This window comes from Mus musculus, chromosome 2, assembly GCF_000001635.26.
Source record: "Mus musculus strain C57BL/6J chromosome 2, GRCm38.p6 C57BL/6J".
NCBI classification, from domain to species: domain Eukaryota; kingdom Metazoa; phylum Chordata; class Mammalia; order Rodentia; family Muridae; genus Mus; species Mus musculus.
The window spans coordinates 125,945,158-125,959,018 of NC_000068.7; the positions used below are offsets into that span (position 1 = coordinate 125,945,158).

General features: G+C 41.7%; 1 protein-coding gene across 9 annotated transcripts in view; it reads left to right on the top strand.

The window, feature by feature from the left end:
• Galk2 (galactokinase 2) overlaps positions 1–13,861 on the top strand; it is a 125,190-nt gene that overhangs the window by 86,049 nt on the left and 25,280 nt on the right. For all 9 annotated transcript variants that reach the window (NM_175154.3, XM_030252060.1, XM_006500153.4 and 6 more), the window contains one exon: positions 1,627–1,837. In NM_175154.3, the coding sequence (NP_780363.1) occupies positions 1,627–1,837 (211 nt within the window). The remainder of the gene's footprint in view (positions 1–1,626; positions 1,838–13,861) is intronic.

Genomic DNA, 13,861 nt, shown 5'->3' on the forward strand with positions numbered 1-13,861 from the left:
ATGACCAGGAATAGTTGGCCAACACAAATGTCATGTTTTTTGTGTAGTTTTTTTGTTTTACTTGTTTTTGTTTTGCTTTGGCAGTTTTTGTCTTATTGGTGATGGTGTTGATTTTTATTTTCATTGTGGAGTGTTTTGAATTTGGATAGGTAGGGAGGTGGGAAGAATCTGGGAGGAGCTTGTGGAGGGGAAAACATCAAAATACATTGTATAAATGAAGGATTTTAAATAAGGAGAAAAAAGCAAATAAATACAATGGAAGAGCAAAGCAGATGACAACTAACATTCTTTTTTTTAATTAGGTAAATATTTATTTATTTATTATATTTTATTAGGTATTTTCCTCATTTACATTTCCAATGCTATCCCAAAAGTCCCCCATACCCTCCCCCCCACTCCCCTACCCACCCACTCCCACTTTTTGGCCCTGGCGTTCCCCTGTACTGGGGCATATAAAGTTTGCGTGTCCAATGGGCCTCTCTTTCCAGTGATGGCCAACTAGGCCATCTTTTGATACATATGCAGCTCGAGTCAAGAGCTCAGGGGTACTGGTTAGTTCATAATGTTGTTCCACCTATAGGGGACAACTAACATTCTATTCTCTCTGGATTTTTATTTTTGTACCTGCTATCTTCACATCCAGACAATGAATTCTTGAGACCTTAGAGAGAGAAGAGCTTTCATTATTTCTCAGAGTCAGTGGCTTAGGGATAATGAAAGAAATGTATTCTGGGTTAGGACTCCCATGACTGCACCTGATTAGGAAGATTTGGTTTATTCCAGACCTTCCATCAGATTGTGGGGCTACCTCAGAATATAGGCTGGAAACCAAGCTTTTTCTGGAGGGTAAAGGAACATAGAGATGTACTACTACCAGAGACATAATGAAGGGACTTTTCATAGGATCACCAATGAGGTTTTTATTTAAAAGGTGACACTTAACTCTAAATACTCAGATACTTAAATTCATTATTCACTTTCAAGACACCTATGATAAAAAGGGAGTATTTTAATAGAGTCAGCACTACAGAACATATCCCAGGACTAAGGTCAAATGAAGTTTGAATAGATTTCTCCGGACTTTATACAGAAGGATGAAGCATAGATAGTCTGAGTAGAGATAAAAGAGTGAAACTATTCAAGAATAGCCCTTGAGCAGTGGTTTTAAGCCTCCCTAATGCTCTGACCTTTTAATATAGTTCCTCATGTTGTGTTGATCCCCCCCAGGCAGACAATTATTTTTGTTGCTACTTCATAACTATAAGTTTTCTACTGTTATAAATATTAATGTGTGTGTTTTCCAATCATCTTAGGTAGCCACTGTGAAAGATTTGGTCAACCCCCAGAGGGGTTGTGACCCACGGGTTGGTGACTCTGCCCAAGGGAGTGAGGAATTGTGTGCCCATCACATGCTCCAGAATGCCTTTGCAATGTATGTGTTTTAGGTGACTGACATACAAGCAGACTTAATTCCAAACATCTGAGGCCATAATGCATTTCTGAGCAATAATGGGAAGATTGTATAGTTTGAATGGAAAAAAAAAGTTCAAGTTGAATGTAACTAATTAAAACGAAACATTGACATCTGAAGTAAAACTTAACCTCTATCTTGGCTTGAACTTGCAGGTCCTTGCTAAACACAAAGGCTTGCAATGGGATAATGTCCTGCGGCTAGAGGAAGTGCAAAGCAAACTCGGGATTAGTCTGGAAGAGATGCTGTTGGTCACAGAGGATGCCCTTCATCCTGAACCCTACAGCCGGGAGGAGATCTGCAGGTGCCTGGGAATTAGCCTCGAGAGACTCCGCACCCAAATCCTGACTCCAAATACTCAAGATGGTGAGTCTTCTGGACAAAGAATTGCATGACCCATTTGCCACACACAGATGGAAGTCTCCAGATTTCCCCATGGACACTACTGATTTAAAATCATGCCTTAAGGAATTTGGAGAATTTGGTGCTTTGGCTAGTTGGATTATCTAGTTCCCACCTATTCATTTATCAACAAACATTTCTTGTGTATAGCAGGCATTCTGTGTCCACAGGTAAGCAACAATTCCTGCCCTCAGGAGGCTCTCAGCTCTGTAATTCCCTTTTTGTGGTTATTTTTTCCTATTTGCTTTTTAGTCATATTATTAATATAAACAATGTAGGTTAGAGCATTGCTCATAACTGCTCTAATATTACTTTGGAACACCAGAAAGTCTTTACTGCCTTTATTGAAGTTTGTAGCCTACAAAATGCAAAAATGGCAGGTTATCATTATTTTTTTGCTGGTTGCCTTTGAACAATGCTGTTTTTATCTGATGGGATCAGGAACAGATAGGGATGGGTTATATTTTGGAGAGCCTGTAATGAAGTCTTGGAATGGCTGTTCCTCTTAGAAGGAAAGGTTTTCTATTTGTGGGAAGCTGAGGACCTGGGCATCTAATTGATATTTAATTTTGCATGAGAGGAAACTAGGGAGGAAGAGTTTGGTGCAGAGTTCAACCTCAGAGCCAGGTTCAATTGTGACATTCAGTTCACCTATACAGCTGCTTACTGATCACTTGCTATGGAATTCTGATTTTATATATTGTCTGTCTGTATGCATGTCTACCATCTATCTATCATCTATCTGTCTATCATCTATCTATCTATCTATCTATCTATCATCTGTCTTTTTTTTTTTTTTTTTTTTTTTTTTTTTTTTTTTTGGTACTAGGGGTTGAACCCAGGCCTTCATGCATGCCAAGCAAATGCTGTATCACTGACCTATAACTTCAGGCTTAGTGCTAGAGAGATGAGTGTGATCATGGATGTCCACTTGGGAGAATAGAAAAGAGAAGTCTTGCTGGCTTTACTAAGTATGTAGCAGCTACCAAGAGTTAAAGCACAGATAAATCTGATTTTTAGTTTTTTTGAGACAAAATATCACTAAGTTGCCCAGAGAGGGCAACTCACCATGTAATCCAGGTTAGTCAATATAGAGTTTGGGATTCTCTAGCCCCAGTCTCCAGATCTCAAATTACAGGCCCGTGCCTTAAGAACTGGCACCAAAGTAGCATCTTACAGCTGCAACTTAGGACAGCTTTGCGACAAGATGGACAAGATAAGGGGATGCTTTGAGAACAAGGGCTGAGTTTTGGTTTCTAACATTCTTTTGTCTATTTTAGTCCAAGCTCAGACTCAGTCTCTAGAAGTGGGTGAGTACACTTGACTGCTGGCCAAAGCAAGCCTACCACCTGTTTTTGTAAGAAGTTTTTGCTAGACCACAGTGATGTATTTGCTATGGTTCTTTGGTTTTAAAGAGCTGAGTATGACAGAGACTGAGTAACCACAAACCCGAGATATTTCCTATTTGGCCCTTTGTAGGAAAAGCTTGCTGGTTCTTACTCCAGAAAAGCAGTTGACTCAAGTTTTCTCCATGTTGCCATGAAAAGAGGCATAATGGAGTTTTTCCCCTAGGAGTGACTATGCAATGTACAATAACAGGGCTTAGTGCTGGAGAGATGAATGTGGCCATGGAGGTCCACTTGGGCGATCAGAAAAGAGAAGTCTTGCTGGCTCTACTAAGGATGTAGCAGCTACCAAGAGTTGAAGAACAGATAAATCTCAGGCAGAGGCATGAAGAGGGCTGCATGCCAGAGAAGCGAGTGATTGGTAGTAATGCCTGCAGCGGAGAGCCATGCGCTAGGAGGCAGAGCCACAGACCTACCTCAGCAAAGCCTTCAGAATCACACCGTGCATATGTGTGCTTCCTACGTGCATTTTCCCTCACATATGGGATATAGATTTAACAAATACATGTGACACTGAACCTGAAGGGAGGAGAGGGACAGCAGGGTGATAGATAGGAGAGGGTAGTGAGGGGTGACAAGCATTTAGGAAAATGTCATAAGGGAGCTCGTTAACATTTTAAAGTTTATTAAATGAAGTTGAGTAGAGATTGGAAGGGAGGGTACCCAGTGGCTCTGACTTTCTCTTCTGACCCAAAATGTTGTCTAATTTAACTTGGCAGATAGGCTGGGCAAGTAGGGCACAGTCTCTACCTTCCAGTAACTTGGTGTCTCACAGGGTAACTGCCACACAAATCTGCCAAAAACTTGCTAGAATCAGGATGTTTATTAGGAGCCCTGGGATCCTGGAGGAGATGGAAGGAGATGGGTGACTTTAGTTCAGAAGGAGACTTGAATTTGAGCTGGCTCCTGGCTCCTGGCAGCTGTGGACTCCCCAGCCTGAGAGGATGCTAGGCAACTGTAGACAGAGTAGAGGCTGAACAAAAACAAGGAGGCTCCAAGAGCTGAGTATTAGCGAGGGTGTGCCGGGAGGCACAGTGTGCAGTGAAAGGTAGTAGGCCTGTGGGGGCATGGATTGGTATGCATGACCATTAATAAACTAGGTCACCACTCTACATTGAATAGATAAAGCATCAGTGAGGGCTAGCCTCTCAGGACGGCACAGGAGAATTCAGCTGGAGATGTTGGAGGAAGGGAGAGAGGGAGAGAGAAAGGGGGAGAGATAGAGGAAGGGGGAGAAAGACAGACACAGAGAGAGAGAGACAGAGAGAGAGAGAGAAGAAGAAGAAGAAGAAGAGGAGGAGGAGGAGGAGGAGGAGGAAGAGGAAGAGGAGGAAGAGAAGAGAATGGAAGGGAAGCCAAGGCATAAACATCCTGGGACATTAAGGATGTTATATGAGAAGTAATTAGGGGAGACAAGGTGACAAGTTCATTTCTTTCTGTTACCCTTTTCCTCTAGTGCAGAACAAAGATGCAGAACAGCAGGTGTATATTTAAATGAAATGGTGCAGTTTGAGAGTCACTGGTGAAGAGGTGAGGAAGTTGGAGGTGCGATGATGCTCTTGTCTTGGTCTTTCCATGGTGAGCTTCCCTGAAGCCTCAGAGTCCTCGGGGGCTCCCCACTCCCCAAATGCTTCAACATGCTTCATCCCATGGCAACCCTTGTCTCTTCTGTCCCATCTATCTCTTGAGCAGAGCATGAGGACAATGTTGCCTGGGCTAACCCATGTCCTTATTGCTCAGAACTCTTGCCTCAGGCTGGTAGTTGCAAATAACAGTTTTTCTTATGAGTGTTACTCTTTTTCTGAAAACAAACAAACAAACAAACAAACAAACTCCTTTATGTTTCCATAAAATAAAAGCCAAGCTTTCCTCTGAGACTCTGTCACCCCAACTGTTTTTCTGTGTTTGTTTTCTCTTTCTGTATTACTCTATTATATCTCCTTTTACTATTGTTTGAAGTAAGTTGATTTCCTAAACTCCTTGGAAAATATAGAAGGAAAATTGATGATTAATATTATTTAAATATTTAAAGTATTCCCTTTAAAGAAAAAATTTCATAAAAAATTATGTCTTGGGTCTGAATCTGTGTCCTGAGCAGACTTTGGGCACTGGTTTTTCACCCAGTCCCACAACACCCAGAGAAAGCCCAGGATCACAGGAGAGGCCATAACATTTGCCCCAACACCTGGAGTAACTGGGACCACCAGGATCCAGGGATGAAGGAACCCCTGCCCACCCAATGGCACAGGTTCCTTCAGATCCGAACCTACACCCAGAGCAGACCTGGGGTGCTGACTCTGAATCCACTCTTACAATACCTAAAGGGAGCCCTACTCCCAGGTGCTCTGAAACACCCAGGATCACAGGATCACAGAGGAAGCTTGACTCCCAGGAGATTGGACACACTCAGGAGCACTGGAACTCTGACACAGGCAAGATCAGAGTTGAGGCCACAACATCTTTTCCAGAACCTAGAGTAACTGGGACCCCTACAGGAACCATAGACATAAACTCCAGCCCAGATAGAGAACACTGGTTCCTTCCAGCTTGTACCTGTTCCTGGAGGAAACCTAGGGCTCTGGATCTCCACCCACCTCTGAAACACTCAGAGAAACCTTGACTCCCAGGAGCTCTGACACCAGGGATCTCAGGATAACAGGATCACAGAATCACAGGATCACAGATACAGCTGGACTCTGAGGAGTTCTGACACAACCAGAATCACAGGAGGGACAGTCAGAGACAGCAAGGGCAGGTAGTACTAGAGATAACTAGAAGACTAGAGGCAAGCACAAGAACATAAGCAACGAAAAGCAAGGCTACTTGGCATCATCAAAATCCAGTTCTCCCACCACAACAAGTCCTGGATACCCCAGCACACCAGAAAAGCAAGACTCTGACTTAAAATCACATCTTATGATAAGGTTAGAGGATTTAAAGAAGGACATAATAATTCCCTTAAAGAAATACAGGAGAACACAAATAAACAGGTAGAAGCCCTTAAAGAAGAAACACAAAAATCCCTTAAAGAATGACAGGAAATCACAACCAAACAGGTGAAGAAATTGAGCAAAATCATCCAGGATCTAAAAATGGAAATAGAAACAATAAAGAAGTCACAAAGGGAGACAACTCTGGAAATAGAAAACTTAGGAAAGAGATCAGGAATTATAGATGCAAGCATCACAAACAGAATACAAGAGATAGAAGAGAGAATCTCAGGTGTAGAAGATGCCATAGAAAACATTGACACTACAGTCAATGAAATGAAAATGAAAAAAAAGCTCCTATCTCAAGACATCCAGGAAATCCAGGACACAATGAAAGAATAAATCCTAAGGATAATAGGTATAGAAGAGAGTGAAGATTCCCAACTTAAAGGACCAGTAAATATCCTCAACAAAATTGTAGAAGGAAACTTCCCTAACCTAAAGAAAGAGATGCCCATGAACATACAAGAAGCCAAATAGATTGAAGCAGAAAAGAAACTTCTTCTGTCAAATAATAATCAAAACACCAAATGCACAAAACAAAGAATATTAAAAGCAGTAAGGGAAAAAGGTCAAGTAACATATAAAGTCAGAGCTAACAGAATTACACTAGACTTCTCACCAGAGACTTTGAAAGCTAGACGATCCTGGGCAGATGTCATACAGACCCTAAGAGAACACAAATGCCAGGCCAGGCTACTATACCCAACAAAACTCTCAATTACCATAAATGGAGAACCAAGATATTCGATGACAAAACCAAATTTACACAATATCTTTCCACAAATCCAGCCCTACAGAGGATAATATATGAAAATCTCCAACACAAGGAGGGTAACTACACCCTAGAAAAAGCAAGAAAGTAATCTTTCAACAACCTCAAAAAGAAGATAGCCAAAGAAACATAATTCCACCTCTAACAACAAAAATAACAGGAAGCAACAATCACTTTTCCTTAATATCTCTTAATATCAATGGACTCAGTTCCCCAATAGAAAGACATAGACTATCAGACTGGATACATAAACATGACCCAGCATTTTGCTGCGTACAGGAAACACACCTCAGTGACAAAGACAGACATTATCTTAGAGTAAAAGGTTGGAAAACAATTTTCCAAGCAAATGGTCCCAAGAGACAAGCTGGAGTAGCCATTCTAATATTGAATAAAATTGACTTTCAACCAAAAGTTATCCAAAAAAATTAGGAAGGACACTTTTTTTTCTTTTTTTTTTTTTTGTATTTTTGTATTATTTTTTTTTTATTTTTTATTAGGTATTTTCCTCGTTTACATTTTCAATGCTATCCCAAAAGTCCCCCATACCCACCCCCCCCAATCCCCTGCCCACCCACTCCCCCTTTTTGGCCCTGGCGTTCCCCTGTACTTGGGCATATAAAGTTTGCAAGTCCAATGGGCCTCTCTTTGCAGTGATGGCTGACTAGGCCATCTTTTGATACATATGCAGCTAGAGACAAGAGCTCCAGGATACTGGTTAGTTCATATTGTTGTTCCACCTATAGGGTTGCAGTTCCCTTTAGCTCCTTGGGTAATTTTTCTAGCTCCTCCATTGGGGGCCCTGTGATCCATCCAATAGCTGACTGTGAGCATCCACTTCTGTGTTTGCTAGGCCCGGCATAGTCTCACAAGAGACAGCTATATCTGGGTCCTTTCAGCAAAATCTTGCTAGTGTATGCAATGGTGTCAGCATTTGGAGGCTGATTATGGGATGGATCCCTGCATATGGCAATCACTAGATGGTCCATCCTTTTGTCACAGCTCCAAACTTTGTCTCTGTAACTCCTTCCATGGGTGTTTTGTTCCCATTTCTAAGAAGGGGCAAAGTGTCCACACTTTGGTCTTCGTTCTTCTTGAGTTTCATGTGTTTAGCAAATTGTATCTTATATCTTGGGTATCCTAAGTTTCTGGGCTAATATCCACTTATCAGTGAGTACATATTGTGCGAATTCCTTTGTGATTGGGTTACCTCACTCAGGATGATGCCCTCCAGGTCCATCCATTTGCCTAGGAATTTCATAAATTCATTTTTTTAATAGCTGAGTAGTACTCCATTGTGTAAATGTACCACATTTTCTGTATCCATTCCTCTGTTGAGGGGCATCTGGGTTCTTTCCAGCTTCTGGCTATTATAAATAAGGCTGCTATGAACATAGTGGAGCATGTGTTCTTCTTACCGGTTGGGACATCTTCTGGATATATGCCCAGGAGAGGTATTGCAGGATCCTCCGGTAGTACTATGTCCAATTTTCTGAGGAACCGCCGCCAGACTGATTTCCAGAGTGGTTGTACAAGCTTGCAATCCCACCAACAGTGGAGGAGTGTTCCTTTTTCTCCACATCCTCGTCAGCATCTGTTGTAACCTGAATTTTTGATCTTAGCCATTCTGACTGGTGTGAGGTGGAATCTCAGGGTTGTTTTGATTTGCATTTCCCTGATGATTAAGGATGTTGAACATTTTTTCAGATGCTTCTCAGCCATTCGGTATTCCTCAGGTGAGTATTCTTTGTTCAGCTCTGAGCCCCATTTTTTAATGGGGTTATTTGATTTTCTGGAGTCCACCTTCTTGAGTTCTTTATATATATTGGATATTAGTCCCCTATCCGATTTGGGATAGGTAAAGATCCTTTCCCAATCTGTTGGTGGCCTTTTTGTCTTATTGACGGTGTCTTTTGCTTTGCAGAAGCTTTGCAATTTTATGAGGTCCCATTTATTGATTCTCGATCTTACAGCACAAGCCATTGCTGTTCTATTCAGGAATTTTTCCCCTGTACCCATATCTTCGAGGCTTTGGAAGGACACTTTATAACTCATCAAAGGAAAAATCTACCAAGATGAACTCTCAATTCTGAGCATCTATGCTCCAAATGGAAGGGCACCCACATTCATAAAAGAAACTTTACTAAAGCTCAAAGCACACATTGCACCTCACACAGTAATAGTGCAAGACTTCAATACCCACTCTCATCAATGGACAGATCATGGAAACATAAACTGATCAGAGACACAGTGAAATTAACAAAAGTTACAAACTAAATGGATCTTGCTGATGTCTATAGAACATTTCATCCTAAGACAAAAGAATATACCTTCTTCTCAGCACCTCATGGTACTTTCTCTAAAACTGGCCATATAATTGGTCACAAAAAAAGTATCAACAGATACAAGAAGATTGAAATAATCCCATTCATCCTATCAGATCACCACGGACTAAGGCTGGTCTTTAATAACAACAAAGACAGCAGAAAGCCCACATACACATGGAAGCTGAACAACACCCTACTCAATGATAACTTGGTCAAGGAAAAATAAAGAAAGAAATCAAAGATGTTTTAGAATTTAATAAAAATGAAGGCAAAACATTCCCAAATTTATGGGACACAATGAAAGCAGTACTACGAGGAAAACTCCTAGCTCTGAGTGCCTCCCAAAAGAAACTGCAGAGAGCATACACTAGCAGCATGACAGCATATCTGAAAGCTCTAGAACAAAAAAGTAAATACACCCAAGAGGAGTAGATGGTAGGAAATAATCAAACTCAGGGCTGAAGTCAACCAAGTAGAAACAAAAAGAACTATACAGAGAATCCGCACAACCAGGAACTGGCTCTTTGAAAAAATCAACAAGATAGGTAAACCCTTAGCCAGACTAATAAGAGGGCATAGAGACAGTATCCAAATTAACAAAATCAGAAATGCAAAAGAAGACATAACAACAGAAACTGAGGAAATTTAAAAAATTATCAGATCCTACTACATAAGCAAAAACAACAAAACTGGAAATGGACAATTCTCTAGAGAGATACCAGGTACCAAATTTAAATCAGGGTGAGATAAACCATCTAAACATTCCCATAACCCCTAAAGAAATAGAAGGAGTCATTAAATGTCTCCCAACCAAAAAACAAACAAACAAAAACAAAAACAAAAAACAAACAAACAAAAAAAACCAAAAATCCCCCCAAAAACCCAGGACCAGATGGGTTTAGTGCAGAATTCTATCAGATCTTCAAAGAAGACCTAATACCAATACTCCTCAAACTATTCGACAAAATAGAGACAGAAGGAACACTAGCCAATTTGACCTATGAAGCCACAATTACATTTATACTAAAACCACAGAAAGACCCAACAAAGAAAGAGAACTTCAGACCAATTTTCCTTCTAATTATTGATGCAAAAATATTCAATAAAATTCTTGCCAACCAAACTTAAGAACACATCAAAATGATCATCCACCATGATCAAGTAGGCTTCATCCCAGGGATGGAGGGATGGTTCAATATATCAAAATTTGTTAACCCACTGTATAAACAAACTCAAAGAAAAAACCACGGGGTCATCTCATTAGATGCTGAGAAAGCATTTGAAAAAATTCAAAACCCCTTCATGGGAAGTCTTGGAAAGATCAGGAATTCAAGGACCATACCTAAACATAGTAAAAGCAATATACTGTAAACCAGTAGCCAGAAAATTTATCTTTGTACTACTGGCAGACCCAGCTATACCACTCCTGGGTATACCCAGAAGATGCTCCAACATGTTATTAGGACACATGTTCCACTATGTTCATAGCAGCCTTATTTATAATAGCCAGAAGCTGGAAAGAACCCAGATGTCCCTCAGCAGAGAAATGGATACAGAAAATTTGGTACATTTACACAATAGAGTACAACTCAACTATTAAACACAATGACTTCATGAAATTCTTTGGCCAATGGATGGAACTAGAAAACATCATCCTGAGTGAGGTAACCCAATCATAAAAGAACACGCATGGCATGTACTCACTTATAAGTGGATATTAGCCCAAAAGGTCAGAATAGCCAAGCTACAATTCACAGACCACATGTAGCTCAAGAAGAATTACCACCAAAATGTGGATACTTCAGTCCTTCATAGAAGGTAGAACAAAATTCGCACAGGAGGAGATACGGAGTCAAAGTATGGAGCAGAGACTGAAGGAAAGGCCATCCAGAGACTGCCCCACTTGGGGATCCATCCCATATACAGTCATCAAACCTGGATGCTATTATGTATGCTGGAAATGCTTGCTTATAGGAGCCTGATATTGCTGTCTCCTGAGAGGCTCTGCCAGAGCCTGAGGAATAAGAGGTGGATGTTTGCAGCCAACCATTGGACTAAGCACAAGGTCCCCAATGGAGGAGTTAGAGAAAGGACTGGAGGAGCTGAATGGGTTTGCAACCCCATAGGAAGAACAACAATATCAACTACCCAAACCCCACCAGAGCTCTCAGGGACTAAACTACCAACCAAAGTGTACACATGGAGGGACCCTTGGCTCCAGCCGCATATATAGCAGAGGATGGCCCTGTTGGGAATCAATGGGAGGAGAGGCCTTGGTCCTGTGAAGGCTTGATAACCCAGTGCAGAGGAGTGCCAGGGCAGGGAGCTGGGAGTGGGTGGGTGAGCACCCTCATAGAAGCAGGATGAGGGGAGGATGGGAGAGCGGGTTTCTTGGAGAGAAGAAACCAAGAAAGGGGATAACATAAATTTAAAAATATCTAATAAAAGAAAAGAAAAAAAATGAGTGCTTCATTTTACCTCTATCCAAACTAAGGGTTTCACTTCCTCTGTGTATCCCTTCCTATAATGCTGTACTAATGATTTACTAACATTTGTTCACACCCATTGAGTCTCTGGTGGACGAACTAATTTACTTTGTACTTATACTATTCCCACGAGATTTCCCCTTTATTTACTAAATCATGTATTGCGTCCCGCTCGACCGGCAAGAAAGACGCAACAAACCAGAATCTTCCTCGACAAGAGCTTTATTGCTTGCTTCTCAGGAAGATCTTGAATCGGGAAAATGGCACCACTTTTATAACCTGCAGCATGACGTTTCAGCACCTGATATGGTGTGACAGCTCCCGATTCGTTGCTTGTCCATCACCCCACTATTACACCCCGAGAATGGGAGTGACTAGGAGTGAATTTACTCTCGCACCTGCGTACAAGGCTTGTTTACTAGTTAGGCACAGCGGAGGCCCGCACCATCTTATAATGGCGATTGCTCGCGGCACACACGGCTCTCCTCAGAGATTACTGGCGGCACGCACGCGATTGCTCGCAGCACGTACGGCTCTCTACATCTCCCCCTTTTTATTTTATTAAAATTTGAGGCTGGTCTAGGCCTGTGTAATTATGCCCATCCACTGTGGCTCCTGTCTTAGGTCGTTCCTCTAATGTCACAGCCTTTCCTGTCATAGGGTAACCCTATTGCCACCGGGCCCCGTGTCTTAGGTTGATCTGTGCATGAGGAAAGTTGCCCGTCTCTGGATACCGCAGTGCTATGTGACATTAACTACTAAATGACCTAGGACGAACTCTATAAAAGAGGCCAGCCACCAATGTCAATTAATTTTTGAGCATAGATAGCCAGATTTCAGGGGAGGCCCCTTGCTCGATGGCAGCAAGCGCTTGAGTTATCACAACCTTGTCACGTGTTTGTTGGGTTCTGAGCTTGTAAACCAACCAGAGCATGACCACAAGTCTACAGCAGGTGGCAACGTCAAATAAACCTACCCCCACCCATTCCTTAAAATAAGAAAAGGCAGATGAAATCCAGGAGGAGAGGCCCTCTGTCAATGACAGGTCCACTCGTGTTGAGTTGATCTTTAGAACGGCCGCTCTCAGGGCCTCAAGGGTCTCATCGAATCTTTCAGACCAGTTTCCTGTAAGATATAAAGAAAGCTGTCTAGACAGATTAGCTGCATAAGTAAAATTTTCATATTGGACACTGGTAATGCACAGAGCTTCCAATTTTCTTTTACAACCCAACTGGGCCATCTGGTATAGAACACCTATCTGTTCCTCCGCCAGGTCAAGGCACTGATTTAAAATCATTAGCCCTCCCTTTAACTTGGTACTAGCAGAAGTTTGGACAGTGATGGCATCAGCCAGATCTGCTGAAAGCTGATTTAATTTTGTGCCTGATTGAACCGCACTAACCATAGCGTACCCTGCAGCTGTAGCAGCAGCTGCACTGGCTGAAATTGCTATGATCACGGCAGCAGTAATGCCAAAATCTCTCTTTTGTCGAAACATAGATAAGGTGGAGGGTGTTTCCACCGGAACAGGGATCCAACGTGGGATCTGTGCCACCATGGCACGGGTGTTCTTTGTTACATCCCAACATTGAGAAATCCAACAAGAATCATTGGAACAGACTTCAAATGAATCATTTGAAAGAATAAACAAGAAAGGGGGGTAAACACAGACTGGGGTAGATGGATAATTAATCTGGTTTACCAAAGTTTTATTGAACCCAGTAATCTCTACACTGGTATTAGTATATCCATAAGAGTCCTGGAAGGCATCATGTATTCCCCAATACTGAGCAAATCTTGAGATGCCAGTAAAAGAAGCCTTTCTAACTGCTCCTCCCTGGATAAAAATCAAAGGATTGAGTTCTGTACAACTGCCATTGACTCCACAAAGCACCCACTTGTGAAAGGGATGCATTCTAAAGTCCTGTATGAAAAGTCCCTTTTTCATAACAAATTCCTTCTCTGGGTCATCTATCATGTTGGGAGAAAAGGAAAAGGTTTTAC